Source organism: Heterocephalus glaber, unplaced genomic scaffold, assembly GCF_053883595.1.
Source record: "Heterocephalus glaber isolate CG9 unplaced genomic scaffold, H.glaber_assembly_v1.0 deba00000937, whole genome shotgun sequence".
In the NCBI taxonomy this organism is placed as follows: domain Eukaryota; kingdom Metazoa; phylum Chordata; class Mammalia; order Rodentia; family Bathyergidae; genus Heterocephalus; species Heterocephalus glaber.
In genome coordinates this window covers 13,951,644-13,966,755 of record NW_028258173.1, presented here as the reverse complement: position 1 = coordinate 13,966,755, position 15,112 = coordinate 13,951,644, and the positions used below count along the sequence as shown (strand labels likewise).

At 33.9% G+C, this 15,112-nt stretch overlaps 1 protein-coding gene and 1 pseudogene across 12 annotated transcripts in view; one reads left to right on the top strand and one right to left on the bottom strand.

The window, feature by feature from the left end:
* The window catches only part of Cep112 (centrosomal protein 112), a 655,204-nt gene that overhangs the window by 234,247 nt on the left and 405,845 nt on the right, over positions 1–15,112 (top strand). For all 12 annotated transcript variants that reach the window (XR_015450293.1, XR_015450294.1, XM_087208582.1 and 9 more), the window contains one exon: positions 9,649–9,756. Coding sequence is in view for 10 of the 12 variants with exons in the window: in XM_087208582.1 (XP_087064708.1) it covers positions 9,649–9,756 (108 nt within the window). In the remaining 2 variants the exon portion in view is untranslated. The remainder of the gene's footprint in view (positions 1–9,648; positions 9,757–15,112) is intronic.
* Positions 10,075–10,633, bottom strand: LOC106008199 (small ribosomal subunit protein eS12 pseudogene; annotated as a pseudogene).

The following is a 15,112-nucleotide window of genomic DNA, read 5'->3' as shown; positions in this document are numbered from 1 at the left end:
AGCATTTTTGGGTTAGGAACAGAACAGATAAGATATAGGCTGTGGTTAACAAAAACCTTGTCTTTTCAGTTAAGAAGGTTTTAACTCTGGGAACAGAATTTGGGTATGAGTCACCCTGACCTCAGCTTTGGTCAGATACACTTCTTAAACCAATTGCAGAGTTAACTCTTTATAGCCTGCACTGCTTACAGTCTGCTTTGGGCATAATCAATAGGGTGATCTGCCATGCTTCAGGACCTCTTTTTATTGCTTTTTAAACAATGAACCATTACAGAATTGCATTCATTCCCCTTTCTGCTCCTAATTTGGCCACCAAATTTATTCTTAGGTTCTCCTGAAGTCAAGGATTTTACTTGATGTTGTGGTCTTTTTTTATTTGAAGTTGGATAGAATTTGGGATGCGGTATGATGAAGCAGAATCTTTTGTATCTATAGCAACTGAAAACCTTGTGTTTTTATACAAACTTTATTTTATAAGGCTTGTTTTTTGAGTACTGGTTAAATTGTGTATGGAGAATGGAGTGGGGTTTGGCATTTTCGGTTAGTCCTATCTAAAGTGACATATATTTCATTTTCATATAATATTGTTTAGTTTTTCTTAGTGTTTAGGTTTGCAAAGTATTTTTGTGTTTTAAATTGTTTTCTATTTTGACTGCAGAATAGTTGAGTAATGTTTAAAATTTTAAAATTTATTATTCATTTTAAATATTTTATCTCTGATGAAGTGAAAAAAAGCAGGTAAATTTTTCATGAAGATTTGTCTTAAAAATATTAAACAGACCAAGTCTGTCCTCCTTGATTGACTTTCTCTTTTTTTTCCACTTTTGCTTACTATTTCTCCTTAAGAATTTTTTAGACTCAAAATAATTTTAATTTTTGTAATAATTTTAATTGATAAATCAATAATGTTTATAGAATATAATGTGATATTTTGATATATGTATATTGTGGATAATTGAAATGTCCTAGTCAACATATTCACCTCATTTTTGTAATGAGACATTTTAAATTTACTCTTACCAATTTTGAAATATTCATTATTCAGTGATTAGTAGTAGAATATATCATTAGCACTCATTTCTCTTATTTCATTGAAACTTTATACTCTTGGAACAATGTTGATCTTCAAGTTCCTTCCCCCATTCTCTCACTGTCTCAGGCAACCACTATTATGCTGTCTATTTCCATAACATTTAACTTTGTTTGATTCCACATAAAAGTGAGATCATGAGGCTTTGTCTTTCTGTGCCTGGGTTATTGCATTTAACATAGAAGCCTCCAAGTTAATCTGTGCTGTTGCAAGTGACAGAATTTCCTTCTTTTTTCAAGGTCATAGGGCATCCCATTATATATCACCCTTTATGCATTTATCTTTCGGTGGATATTTGAAGAGATTTCATGCCTTGGCTATTGTGAGTGATGCTTTGATGAACTTGGAAGTGTAAATATCTCTTCAGCATACTAATTTCAGTTCCTTTGGATATTATACCCAGTAGTAAGCTCGCTCCATCAAATGGTAGTTCTACTTTTAGTTTTTTGAAAACTTCCATACTGTTTTCTTTCTTTCTTTTTTTTTTTTTTTTTGGTACCCGGCATCGAACTCAAGCCATCCTTGCGCTTGTGCAGCAGGTGATGAAACCACTGAGCTAAATCCCCGGCCCGACCTCCATACTGTTTTCTATAATAGCTGTACTACTTTACATTCCTATTAACAGTGTGCAAAGGTTTGCTTTTCTCCACATTCTTACCACTACTTGTTATCTTCTATTTTGGGGTACTAATCATTACAATAGATGTGAGTTTATAGCTCATTATAGTTTTAATTTGCATTTTTCTAATGATTAATGATGTTGAACTTTTTTCACAAACCTGTTGGCCATTTTAATGCCTTCTTTGAGGTATGTTTGTTCACATCATTTGTCATTTTTTAATGGCTGGATTGTGTATTTTTGCTATTGAGCTATTTGAGTTTATTATATATCTTGGATATTGGTCCCTTATCAGATTTATGGGTTATAGATATTTTCTCCCTGTCTGCAGGCTCTCTTCACTCTGTTGAGTGTTTCTTCTGCTGTGCAGAAGCTTTTTGTTTGATGTAATTTCATTTATCTATTGTTGCCTGTCATAGTCAAGAAATCTTTGCCAAACCAATGTCAAGTAGCTTTTCTCCTTGTAGTTTTATAGTTTCAGGCCATATGTTTAAATATTTCATCCCATTTTAAGTTGATTTTTAGTGTACGGTTTGAGTTAAGGACCCAATTTTACAATCTTCCGCAAGTGGATAGCCAACTTTTCCACCACAACTTACTAATGAAATTTTCTTTTACTCATTGTCTGGTCATGGCATCTGTATTAATAATCAACTATAAATATGTGTATTTAATTCTGGAATATCTTATTCCTTTGGTCAGTGTGTCAGCTTTTATGCTAATACCATGCTGTTCTGCTTACCATAGCTTCATAGTATATTTTCAAAACAGGTAGTATAGTTATGACTACAGCTTTGTTCTTTGTGCTTAAAATTGATTTGGCTCTTTGGAGTCTTTTATGGTTCCATACAAATTTTATGATTGTTTCATGTAGTTCTGTGAAAAGTGACAGTGGAATTTTGGTAGGGATTTGATTGTATCTATGGATTGTTTTTGCTAGTGTGGACACTTTAATAATATTAATTCTTCCAATGCAAGAACGTGGGTATCTTTCTATTTAATTATTTTCCTCATTTTTTCCAACAGTCTTTGATAGTTTTCAGTGTAAATGTTTTAGCTCCTTGGTTAAATTTATGCCCAATTATTATTTTATTGCTATTGTAATGAGATTATTTTCTTAATTTCTTTTTCAGATAGTTTATTGTTAGTGCATAAATGTTAGTTTATAAATGTTGACTTTTGTATCCTGCAACTTTACTGTGTTCATTAATTAGTTTTCAGTTTTGTAGTGGAGTCTTTAGCGTTTTCTATATATAAGATTATGTCATCAGCAAATAGACACTTTCACTTCTTTTCCTAGTCTTTTTCTTTCTCTTGCCAAATTGCTCTGGCTAGCACTTTTAGTAGTATATTGAGAAACTGAGTTAGAGTGAGCTTCCTCACCTGGTTCTTTATTTTAGGGAAAAGCTTTAACTCTCCACCACTGAGTTTGTTAGCTGTGGGCTTATTTTTATGGCTATTATATTGAAATGTATTCTTTCTATGTCTAATTTGTTAAGACTTTTATCATTAAAGATGTTGAATTTTGTCAAATAGTTTTCCTTCCCCTATTGAGATGATTATATGATTTTTATTCTTCATTTTGTTAATGAAATGTATCACATTTATAGCTTTGAAAAACCTTCTAATCACAGGGATGAATCCCACTAGATCATATTGTCTGTTCTTTTTTCCATGTTGTTGAAATCAATTTTCTAAGGTGTTGAGTTTGTTGAGGAATTTTGAATCTATGTGTATCAGGGATACTGGCCTGTAATTTTCTTTTTTGTAGGGTCCTTTTCTGTCTTTGGTATTAGGGCAGTGCTGGCCTGTAAAATTAGTTTGGAACTATTTCTTCCTCTTCAGTCTTTGGAAAGAATTTAGGAAGGATTAGAATTGGTGTTTCTTTAAACATTTGTTGTAATTCAGCTGTGAAGCCATCTGATCATGGGCTTCTCTTTGATGGAAGACTTCATTACTGCTTGAGTCTTCTTACTCATTATTGGTCTATTCAGACTTCCTATTTATTCATGATTAATTATTGTATAAGTGTGATTAAAGATGGGGAGCACATTGAAGGAGGATTAATAGCAACATTAAACATTCACTGAATTTTTCGATCATGCATCATGTTTGTTATTTCTTTCATTCTGCTAACTTTGGACGTAGTTTTTTACCTTTCTAAGTTCTTGAGATGTAGCATTGTTTGTTTGAGATCTTTTTTATTTGATAGAAGCATTTTTTACTATAAATTTCCCTTTTAGAACTGCTTTAACTGGATATCATAAATTTTGATATGTTCTGTTTTCATTTTCATTTGCCTTAAGTATTTATCTTTTGGTTTCTTCTTTGACTCCTTAGTTGTTTTGAGAGCTTGTTGTTCAATTTCCACATATTCATGGGTTTTCTGAGATCTTTCATTATAAATTTGTAGTTTCATTCTACTTTGACCAGAAAAGAAAATTTATGATTTCAGTCCTCTTAGATTTGTTAAGACTTGCATTATGGGCTGACATATGACCTGTTCTGGAGAATGTTCCATGTATACTTAAGAAGAATGTGGATTTTGTTGCTGTTGGATGGAGTGTTCCGTTAGGTCCATTTAGTCTACAGTATAATTCAGGTCCAGTGTTCCCTTTCTGATTTTCTTTCAAGATGAACTATCCATTACTGAAAGTGACATCTTGGAGTACCCTTCTATTATTTTATTGCAGTCTGTCTCTCACTTTACATCTGTTAATACTTGTATTTACTTAGCTGCTCTCATAATTAGTGCATATATACTCACAATTTTTATACCCTTTTGATGAGCTCACCTCTTTATTACTATATAATGGCTTTCTTTGTCTCTGTACAGTTTTTGGCTTAAAGTCTATTTTGTCTGCTAGAATTATGGCTACCTTTATTCTCTTTGTTTTTAATTTTTATGGAGTATCTTCTACAGACCTTCACTTTCAGTCTATGTATGTCCTCAGGTGTGAACTGGTACTCTTCTAAGAAGCATGTAGCTCTTAAAAATTCATCCAGCTTTAACCATGAACCCATATTCATTGCACTCAAGAAGGCTAGTGACTTGAGGAGAAGTTGTTAGGGTAAAGAAGATTTATTTGCAAAGCTAACAAACCAAAGAAGATGGAAATTACTGCCAACAAAGAACAACCTGGTTAGGGGTTGCAAGCACAATATTATAGAGAGTTGTGGGTTGCTATTTTAGATAGGCAGGCACTAAAGGATTTCCAAGTTCCAGAGTAGTTATAAATTTTGGTTGGTCTGCTTTCAGATGCATGGGCTACAGATCATTGGGTATTTTGGGTTCTGTAAATCTAAAGAAAAGTTGCTGATTAGAAAGTCTTATGGACATGTGTATTTAGTTCTTTTTCCCAGAAATAGTTAATTCTGCAGTTAATTATTAGGATACAAAAGGCATCTTTTCCCAGAGAACAGGGGAAGATAGTGAAAGGCTCTTTTTTCCCCCAGAGAACCAGAAGAGATTGAGAAAAGCAACCCCCTAGAAAGCAGAGACAAGAAAATTCATTGGAAAATAGTTTTTAATCCATCAGGCAGCTTCAGTCAGAGGTGTCATTTCCAAAGCTAGTGGGAGAGTAATAATGTATTGTCTAGCTCTGTGACTTCCAAAATCAGTGATTTTTAAAAGTCACCTGAGGGCAAATGACGTTAGAGGATTTATTTAGGTTTTTACTCAGTAACATAGCCACTCTGCTTTGATTAAGAATTTAATCCATTTATATTAAAAGCAACTATGGGGGCCAGGGATTTAGCTCAGTAGTTTCACCGCCTGCTGCGCAAGCGCAAGGACCCGAGTTTGATCCTCGGTACCAAAATTAAAAAAAGCAACTATGTATAAATAAAGACTTACACTGCCATTTTGTATTTTTTCTGGTTTTTTGTAGATCCTTTATGCCTTCTATTTTTTTATGGTTTGATGATTTTCTGCAGTGATACTCTCTGAATCCTTTTATGTTTGGTTCAGCTAATATAAATTTTTCCTTTGTGGTTACCATGAGGTGTAATACATAATATATAAAACATACTATAATGAGCTGGTTTAATCTGATAACTTTTATCACATAAAAGTACACTTTTACTCTTCCCTCATTTTATTTTTTTCAGTATTACAATTTACATCTTTTTGTTTGCATTCTTTAACAATTTCTTTTAGCTCATGTTATTAGTTTTGTCTTTTAACTCTGTTACTGGAAATACCACAGGTATTCTGAATCTATGTATTAATTATACCAAGGAGCTTTTTACTGCCCTATATTTAATGTGATTACTTAGCACCCTTTTTTTTAGCTGTAAGCAATTCCTGTAAGGCAAGTCTAAGTGGTGAACAACTCCTCTAAATTTTTTTGTCTCAGAGGATTTTATTTCTCCCTTATTTTGGAAGGATAGCTTTTCCAGGTAACAAATCTCAGATGGTAGTATTTTTCCTTCAGCATTTAGAATATATCATCTCACATTCTCATAGCCTGCAGGGTTTCTGCTGAGAATCAGATAATAGCCATATGGAGATTTTCATGTATGTGATATGTACTTTATCTCTTCCCAGTTTTAGAATTTGTCTTTAATAGTTTCATTATGATAGGTCTTAGTGAATTTCTCACTAAGTTGGATTTTAGAGACATCTGAGTTAACTGTACCATGGATGTTGACGTCTTTCCCTAGATTTTGGGTTTTCAGCCATTATTTTCTTCAGTATCTTTTCTAGACCCTTTTCTGTCTCTTATTGTTCAATTACTATTTTGTGAAAGTTAAGTCTCTTGATGATATGATATAACATAATTCCCACAGACTTTCTTCATTCTTTTTTGTTTTGGTTTCTCTGACTGCATAATTTCAGATGTTCAGTCTTTGAGCTCATTAATTCTTTCTTCTGCATGAACAAGTCTGATGTGCAAGCTCTCTCTTGAATTTTGCATTTCCGTTATTACATTGTTTGTCTCTAGAATTTGTTTTTAAAAATTATTTCCATTTCTTTCAAATTTATCATTTTATGTATAATTTTCCAAACTTATTTTAATGTTTTCAATCCATATTTTCCTGTAGTTCCCAGAGCTTATTGAAGAAGATTATTTTTGGCTTCTTTTTTTGTTTTGAGGCAAGGTCTCACTATCTTCCCTGAGCTGGCCTCAAATTCATGATCTTCCTTCCTCGGTCTCACGTGTACTGTACTTGGGATTATGGGCAGTGTTACTGCACCAAGCTCAAGAAGATTATTTTGAATTCTATACAGCCATTTCATGACCTCTGTTTCTTTGAAGTCCATTATTGGAGAATTATTAGGAGTTTTTGTGGTGGTGTCATATTTCCCTGATTCCTCCTATTCCTTGTATCCTTGCCTTGGTGTCTCTCCATTTAACAGAACAGCCACCTCTCCCAACCTTTGTAGGTATTCTTTGGTGAAAATAGGTTTTCAATATTTAGTCTATCCTGAGATTCTATATGGGGCAGCTGATAGTGACTACAACCAGTTAGACCTTTCTGTTGGTTTCTCCAGCTAGGCTGGTCCTCTTCCTGTCCTCTGAGATTAGATGGTACTGCCGACCGTGTTCCATAGTCTGGTAAGAATACTGGCTAGGCCAGATATAGCTGTTGGTTGAGCTCTAGAATCACTGATCAGGCAGGGTTTCAGGCTGCATTTCCTGGCTAGGCAGTACTATTGTTTGGAATTTGTATTTGGACAAGGCTGCAGGTTGGACTCTGGGTATGGTGTCTGGCATTGCTGTTGCTTGGGATGGCCAGAGCAAGAGGCCATGGTTCACAATTATGTATAGTCATGGTCTTGTCTCTTCCTCCTGGGCTTCAAAGGTTGACTGCTAAGGTCAGGTAGTTACATGCTCTGCTCTGCAGATATGTAGGTGTGAGAGTTTTCTTTCTGGCCTGAGGAGGCCTTATACAGAGTTCCTGAGGGCATAGTTACCTCTCAGCTGCTCAAGTCTGGTGAAAACAGATGTAACCTTGATGATTGACTGGATTGAGAAAAAAATAAAAGAGCTTACCAGATAATGTGAAGGCCAGAAGCTATAGAGTCAAGAATACCCAGGCTTATTTGGGAAATGTGATGAATACTGCAGTGTATATTGGTGAGGACCCATTATGGAGCCTCCTGCATAAGGTCTAAAGTGACAGGCATTGATAGAAATAGAGTTTTGAAAACAAGTCTTGAGTTAGAAACAAAAGAAAACAAAGTAGGCTTCACTATACTTCCTTTAATAATTTCTTATATTTATTATTTACCAAAATGCTAACCATCTGTGATCAATAACCATAGAATCTGATATTGATTTTGGAAACTTGTTTTAGTATTTTCAGGGTTACTGTCCTTGGTATTTACAAAAGACATACTTAAGGAGCTAAATATCTTGCCAGAATGTAGATAGTCCAAACTTCAATTTAAGAATTGGAAATTGAAATGTGGTGGTTGTCTCCTAGCAATGGTGAGTGGTAAGATGCATTTTGTTCTCATGCAGTGAAACATGGTGGCTTGTCCCTGAGTATATTTTTTCTTAGAACCTTAATTATGTCTGAATAAATGCATTTGATATTTTAAATTTAACATGAAAAACTGTGAAGAAAACAATTTCATGGTTCATTTCCTTTAATATTTGTGTTTTAACTAATCTTAATGTTTACCAAAAGGTAACTTCAGAGAAAACATTGCATAGAAATAGAAAAATACAAGTAACTCAACATACCAGTGAAGCAGTAAAATTATCGAGTGATAGAATGATTGTCACATTAAGCGACAATGATCTCAAATAAAAGCATTTTCCTAAATCATATCCAAATATGCAAATGTAGAAAGACAGATGGAATGGGCAGTGCTTTGAAGGAAAGGTGCCATTTTCCTGTTACTGCCATGGAAAGCTTTTTCTTTTCTATTTGTAAGAACATCTCTTTCCTGTCACATATAAAAGAACATCTGATAAGAACATGCACAAAGTAATAGAGAAAATGAGATCAACACTTACTAAATTTTGTGTATCTTATAAAGAATTTGGCACTAAATGTTGAATATTGTACATTTAGCAAATCTTGAAAGGAGCACATTGTGTCTTTATTATTTATTGAATCCTCATGTGCACCAGGCACTGTGCTAATTGGTGAGCTACATCAGAGAACCCAAGGCTATATCACATTGGAGCAGTCACACATTAAAAACAGTTGCAATGAAGAAGTCAGTCATCTAGCAAATCTGAAGTTGATATGTCCACTGTATATTTTTATTTATCTAGGAATGACATTCTTAGGTCATATGATAGCTCCATGTTTGATTTTTTGAGGAATTTCCAGACTGTCTTTCAGTATGTCTATAACATTTTACATTCCTACCAGCAGCATTAGTTTCACCACATCTTCATCAATACTCCTTATTACCTGTCTTTTTGCTTGTAGCCATCCGACTGAATGTGAAGTGCTATGTCATTCTTGTTTTAATTTGCAGTTGCCTAATGACAGTGATGCTGGGCATTTTTTTATATGCTTTTGGTCATTTGTATATCTTCATTGGAGAAATGTCTATTCTGATCCTTTTCTCACTTAAAAACTGGGTTAACTACCCATTTATTCTAAGTTGTAAGTATTCTACATGTACTCTAGATAGAAAGCTCTTATCAGATATATGATTAACAAGTATTTTCTCCCATTAAGCACTTAATAAAATCATATTGAATAAATATTTGAATGTCCAAAGTTATATTTTGATGACATTATTGTTATATTATTAGAACACTATGTTATATACCAATTTTTATTTTCCCCATTAACTTTTAAAATGTATTAAATTAACATAGGTTTCATTTTATTTGCCATTAAACTTATCATTATGATTGGTAAATTATGTAAAATCTGACATTTTAATGAATGGAAGAATTTTAAAAGCATATGGAATATAATTTTTGTTAAAAAGATTTAAAACTTGAGTTTTTAAATTTTGTAGATGGAAAAAGTGGAAGCAGATCTAACAAGATCCAAATCCCTTCGTGAGAAACAGTCAAAGGAGTTCATATGGCAGCTAGAGGATGTGAAACAACGATATGAACAGCAGGTTGGCCTTCTCTGTTGATGAATGATATAATTTAATGTTTAACACATATAATCTCTCCTTTAAACATCTGTATCACAAAATCTCTGCATAGTGAAAATATCACTAAGAGCTTTTATTATGAATATATTTGAAGTACTTAAAATAACATTGGTTTTAATAAAATCCAGAAACATTGTTTTAGCACTCCACTGGAGCCTATTCAGACAATTTGTTAATCTGAATGTTTAATTGACACATTTATTGCAATTGTTGAAGTTTTCTATTCCTGAAGGAGAACTAGTTTGATTTACTTACCTATTTAAGAAGCAGTATTGTGTATTCACTATGTGTTGGGTACTGTTAGTGACACTGCTAAGAACAGTGATGGAGAGACAAGGTTCCTGTTTTCTTTTCTTTTTTTTTTTAAGTGAGCAAAAAGTTTTATTCATTTATTTCTTCCATTTGAGTATCTTTGATGACATCCTTGACCTGAGATTCTTTGCCATAGTCCTTAACCATCACACAACTGGGACCAACCATGTTACGGGGTTTTCCCTCTTGGTCAGTTTTACACAGGTATACCCATTCTACTAGTTTCTTGTTGTCATCAGTCTTAATTAGGTTGATTTGGTGCTCAGCACAAAGGGCTTCCAGTAACTTTACATACCTAGGCTCATCACAGATGGATGCAAGCCCACAAAGATGGGCTTGGTGCTGTCTAAGGCTTTGGCAGCTTCGGGAATTCCACATGATAGGCCATCATGGATGAGGGCTGTCTTCAGCACCTCTTGTAAAGCCGTATTGACATCCATTACACCTCCAGTGGCGATGCCTTCCTTGGCCATGGCAGCGGGTTACAGGTGAAGCTGAATCTTGAACACACTCAGACCTCTGTCTTTGAGGGAAAAAGGAAAGGTTCCTGTTCTCACAGAGTCTACATTTTGATAGGCAGTCAACCCATGAAGAAAAAATGAAATAATTTTTCACAGTGATTTGTGAAGAAAAATGAGGGTGTGTACATTGGACTGCCACGTGGAGGGTGTGAGTGTATGTGGCTGAGGGGGATTACCAGCATTAGATAGGTGGTCAGGGAAGCTGTGGCATTTGTGCTGAGAGTCCTAAAAACCAGGAAAGAATATTCATGAGACTGTGGAGGGATAGTATTCCAGTCTGAGTGAAAAGTAAATCCAAGGATCCCGAGAAGAGAGTAAGCTGGATATGTTTAAGGAACAAAAATGACAGTAAAGAGCAGGTTAGCGAGGGTGTAAGGAGAAAGGTTCCAGCTGTGGAGAAATTTTGTCCCCTGTCCTTTGCCTCTTATTTAGTTAAAACATTTAAATTCTTTAAAAAGTTTTTTTATATAGTGCTATTTATTCCCAGAATATTTAAGTATTATTAATTTTTACTTATCTAATTTGTTTCCTTGATGTCTGGAAAAATATTAATTAGCTTACTCAGGTTAAGAAAAAAATTTTTTAAAGATGGCATTTGAACTTTTTAAATTTTGAAATAAGAATGTTTAAATTATTATATTTGAAGCCTCATTAAGCAGGTACTACATAAAAAAACTAATTAATCCCTTGTGATCACTGAATTTTATTTCCTTTACTAATTGATAGCAATTAGTGGCTCAATTGAATTCAGTAAGAAGAACATCTGATCTGATAAACATCCTTAGGGTTGTTGTTGTTTTAATCCTAGAATGTTGATAAAAATATTTGCCTGAGTTACTTTCATGGGGATGGTTATTTATAAAACAATTATGAAGAGACAAGCTTGTCAGTTGGTCTTCTTCATAGTTAGCAGCTAACAGTCCTGCTTTGTTCTTTATAGCCAAATGGTGCCCACTCTGTCAGACAACCTCATGCTCACTCTTCCATTCAATGTTACATGACCTTTTCAGTCCTCATCAGTTTCTTTCTCTGAAATTACAGCATCTATTATCTCATTTTTTGTGCACTTAATCTGTTCTTGTACTATAGACTGAGGCATTGTACAGGGCTGTTTTTATCCAAAAAGGAGTAGTCTACAAGAGAACAGAAACTTCCTCTTACATTTCTTTCAACTTTTATTACATTACTTCTGTGAGTTCAGAATAGAAACACCATGAGTGTTGTTGAACTGACTCATTTAGAAGCCTATAAAGGAGGATAAACTTGAGAAATTTTTAAGTAAATGGATACATCTTGAGACCATACTTTTAAGTGAAATAAATGAGGCACACATGTTTAAATATCACATTGTTTCTCTTGTGTGAGAAACCCAAAGGGTAAATAAGGACCAAAATAGAGGCTAGATATTGGGAAGTAGGAAGAAAATGTTCAAATGGAAATGGGAATCAGGGGAAGGGAAAGGAAGAATGTAAAAAGGAATAAAAAGAGGATAGAAGGAAAAATGGAAGCAAAGCTTTTGTAAATAAGGAAAGGAAGAAGGGTTGAAGGGAAGGGAGAAGAATGGGGGAAAAAAGAAGAATCAACATAGATTATATAAAGGTACAAATTCCCCATGATGAATATGACCATCATGACTATCAAAAGTGTATCAGTAAAATTAAATTTTAAAAAAGATTAATAGAAGCCTAGTATCTGTATATTAGAAGGTAGATTTCAATGTCCTTAATGTGATTATCAGTGAAACCAAATACCAGTTACAACCTCTGGTTGTGTGTTAATTTTTTTTAAATGTGGCTCAGATGACTCTGTATTATTAGTTCTAGGTGGTGAAATGGCTTGAGAAAAGTTACAATTTATATAGTGTAGGGTGTTAAGAGGAGTCAAATTTCTGATATCTCTGGTACTCTTTGTCTTTTGTGATCTGATCTATATGATGTTTCTCTGATACCTGAAGATGAATGAACAATTTTGATGAAAAGATTTTTAATAGTAGTAAAATAATTGTACATATAAAAGATATGTTTTGCTAACTCTTGCTTACTATTATTTTAAAATACAAGCATGAAAATTACTATGAAGATAATAAAATATTTGAACTGAATGAAGATGAAAACACAGGGACTGGAGGTATAGCTCAGTTGTGAGGTATGTGCTTAGCATCCATGAGGCCCTGGCTTCCATCCCCAGCATCCACTAAAAATTATAAAAAAGAGAGAAAGAAAATGAAAACATCACGTCAAAACTCATGAGATGTAGAAAAAGTACTTTTAGGGAAATAGCATTATGTAGTTAGTTGCATTAGAAACAAAAAAGGTTGATTTAAAGGGCCGAGGATTTAGCTCAGTGGTTCCGCTGCCTGCCTTGCCAAGTGCAAGGTCCTGAGTTCCATCCTCGGTACCAAAAAAAAAAACAAACCCAATTTCTAAGTGATTTATGTGTCTAGCTTAGGAAACTGTTAAAAGACAAGCAAGTTAAAACAAGCAGAAGGGAAACATAATATGAGCAAAAATCAATGAACTATAACACAGAAGAACAAGAGGGGTCTATTATTATTCCTCATAATAGTAGTATATTATTATGTTCATTAACACTTAAGGAAAACAATGCACAAAAAATATAAATTATTTGGCCAAGGTTACACTCCTTACTGACAAAGCCATGATGTAAACGGAGGCTTTCTGCATCTAGGTCCCTGCTCACTTACTTACTGAGCTATATTGTTTTTAACTTAATCAAAAACAAAGTTGATGCAGTCTCTCAGAAAACAGAACAAAAAGCAGAGAAATAGGATAGGTAAGAGGAGAAGCAAATCATACAGGGAAGATGAACATGGCCCTCCATATAGAAGTCCAAGAGAGAACAGAGAAATAAAAATAAAAGAAATTACAAGGAAATAACTCAAGAGATTTTTAGAGTTGAAGGAGAAGAGACTTAATAGGTAAATCTCTGCGGAGTTTTTGACAAAGGACAAAGGGAAAACCCTAAACATAAATGTGGTAAACTGGCTGATTGGAAGTCAGTTTTGTTTTGTTTGGCCAACTCTTGGTTTCTGAAATCAATTTTTTAAATGAGTTGTCACAGTTTAAAATACATATGATTTTATGCAAAATTTCAGACTTATCTTATGTAGTTAGTAAACTAGCAATAATAGGTCACATTTGCCCATGACAATAATCAACTTCATCTAGGAGTGTAAAGAAGGAAATTTAGTCATAGCAAAATAAGATTCTTCGTTGAGCAATATGTACATAATCATAAATACATGACATTTATGGGTGTTCAACTTTCAAAACTAGTTTCTGGTTACAGGACAGGGCATAAATGATATCGAATTTGCTATTGAAATAGTAGAGGAAAAGGTGACAGGTATGGAAGTGGAAGAAAGGATGGAAGATGAAGAGGGCTGAGAACACTGCAGTGTTAATATTGTGAAGTGGGACCTATGTTGGTGCCCATTGTAATGAAATAAAACATGAAGGTTTTAGTATATTATTTGAAGTTACAGAGTTGAACACTCGAGTAACGAGAAAACTGATGAAACTATACAGCAAAGAGTGAAAGAGAAAGTGAAGGAATGTGAATGAGTTAAATTTTCATTTGTTGTAGCAGAAAGCCATGAATGATGTCTAGGTCTCATAAAATAAGAAAGAGCTATGCAGTGTATCATGTAAAAATATGGAAATAAGTATCAAAAAGAGAACAGAAATGGTTAAGAGTTGTGGCCACTACAGAAGTAGGAAGGGAACTCACACATGTACACACACACACGCACACATACACGCACATATTATTGATTCAAAAATTTAATTCATATAATATTTTTAGTGTTGTTTTTTATCAGTATATGTGATACATAATAATTACATTCTTTTATGGGGGTGGGTACTAAGACATGAACCCTGAGGTACATCCCCAACTCTTTTTGTGTTTTATTTTGAGACAGGGTCTCACTAGATGATTAAGTTGCCCACACTGGACTTTAACTTGTGGTTCTCCTGTCTCCTCCTCCCAGAGTGCTGGCTTTACAGCCATGAGTCACTGCACCCAGCCAAAAATTTCATTTCTTGGAACTGTAGGAATACTTACACATGTGCAAAAAGATATATGTTTACATGTGTTTGTGGAGAATTATTTGGAGTAATGAAAAAAGTTGTAAATAAAGCAAATTAAATCATGCTAAATCTGCACTAGGGAATATTGTGTGCTTCTATGAAAAATTGATAAGTGTAGGTGCCAGCATATGCATATTTATTAGATATATTGATAGGGGGATAAAGCACATCTCAGAACCCCATTTATGTAAAATTAAAATATGTGTCCATATAATATAGTTAGATATGTATATTCAGTAAAATACAATTTTGGAATATTGCACATGTCTATGACACAGGCATAGAATTATAAGTTAGGGGTATAATAAATTGATGCTTTCATTTTTTTGTCCTAAATACTTACTTGAAATTTCCTGGGGAATATGTTTCATA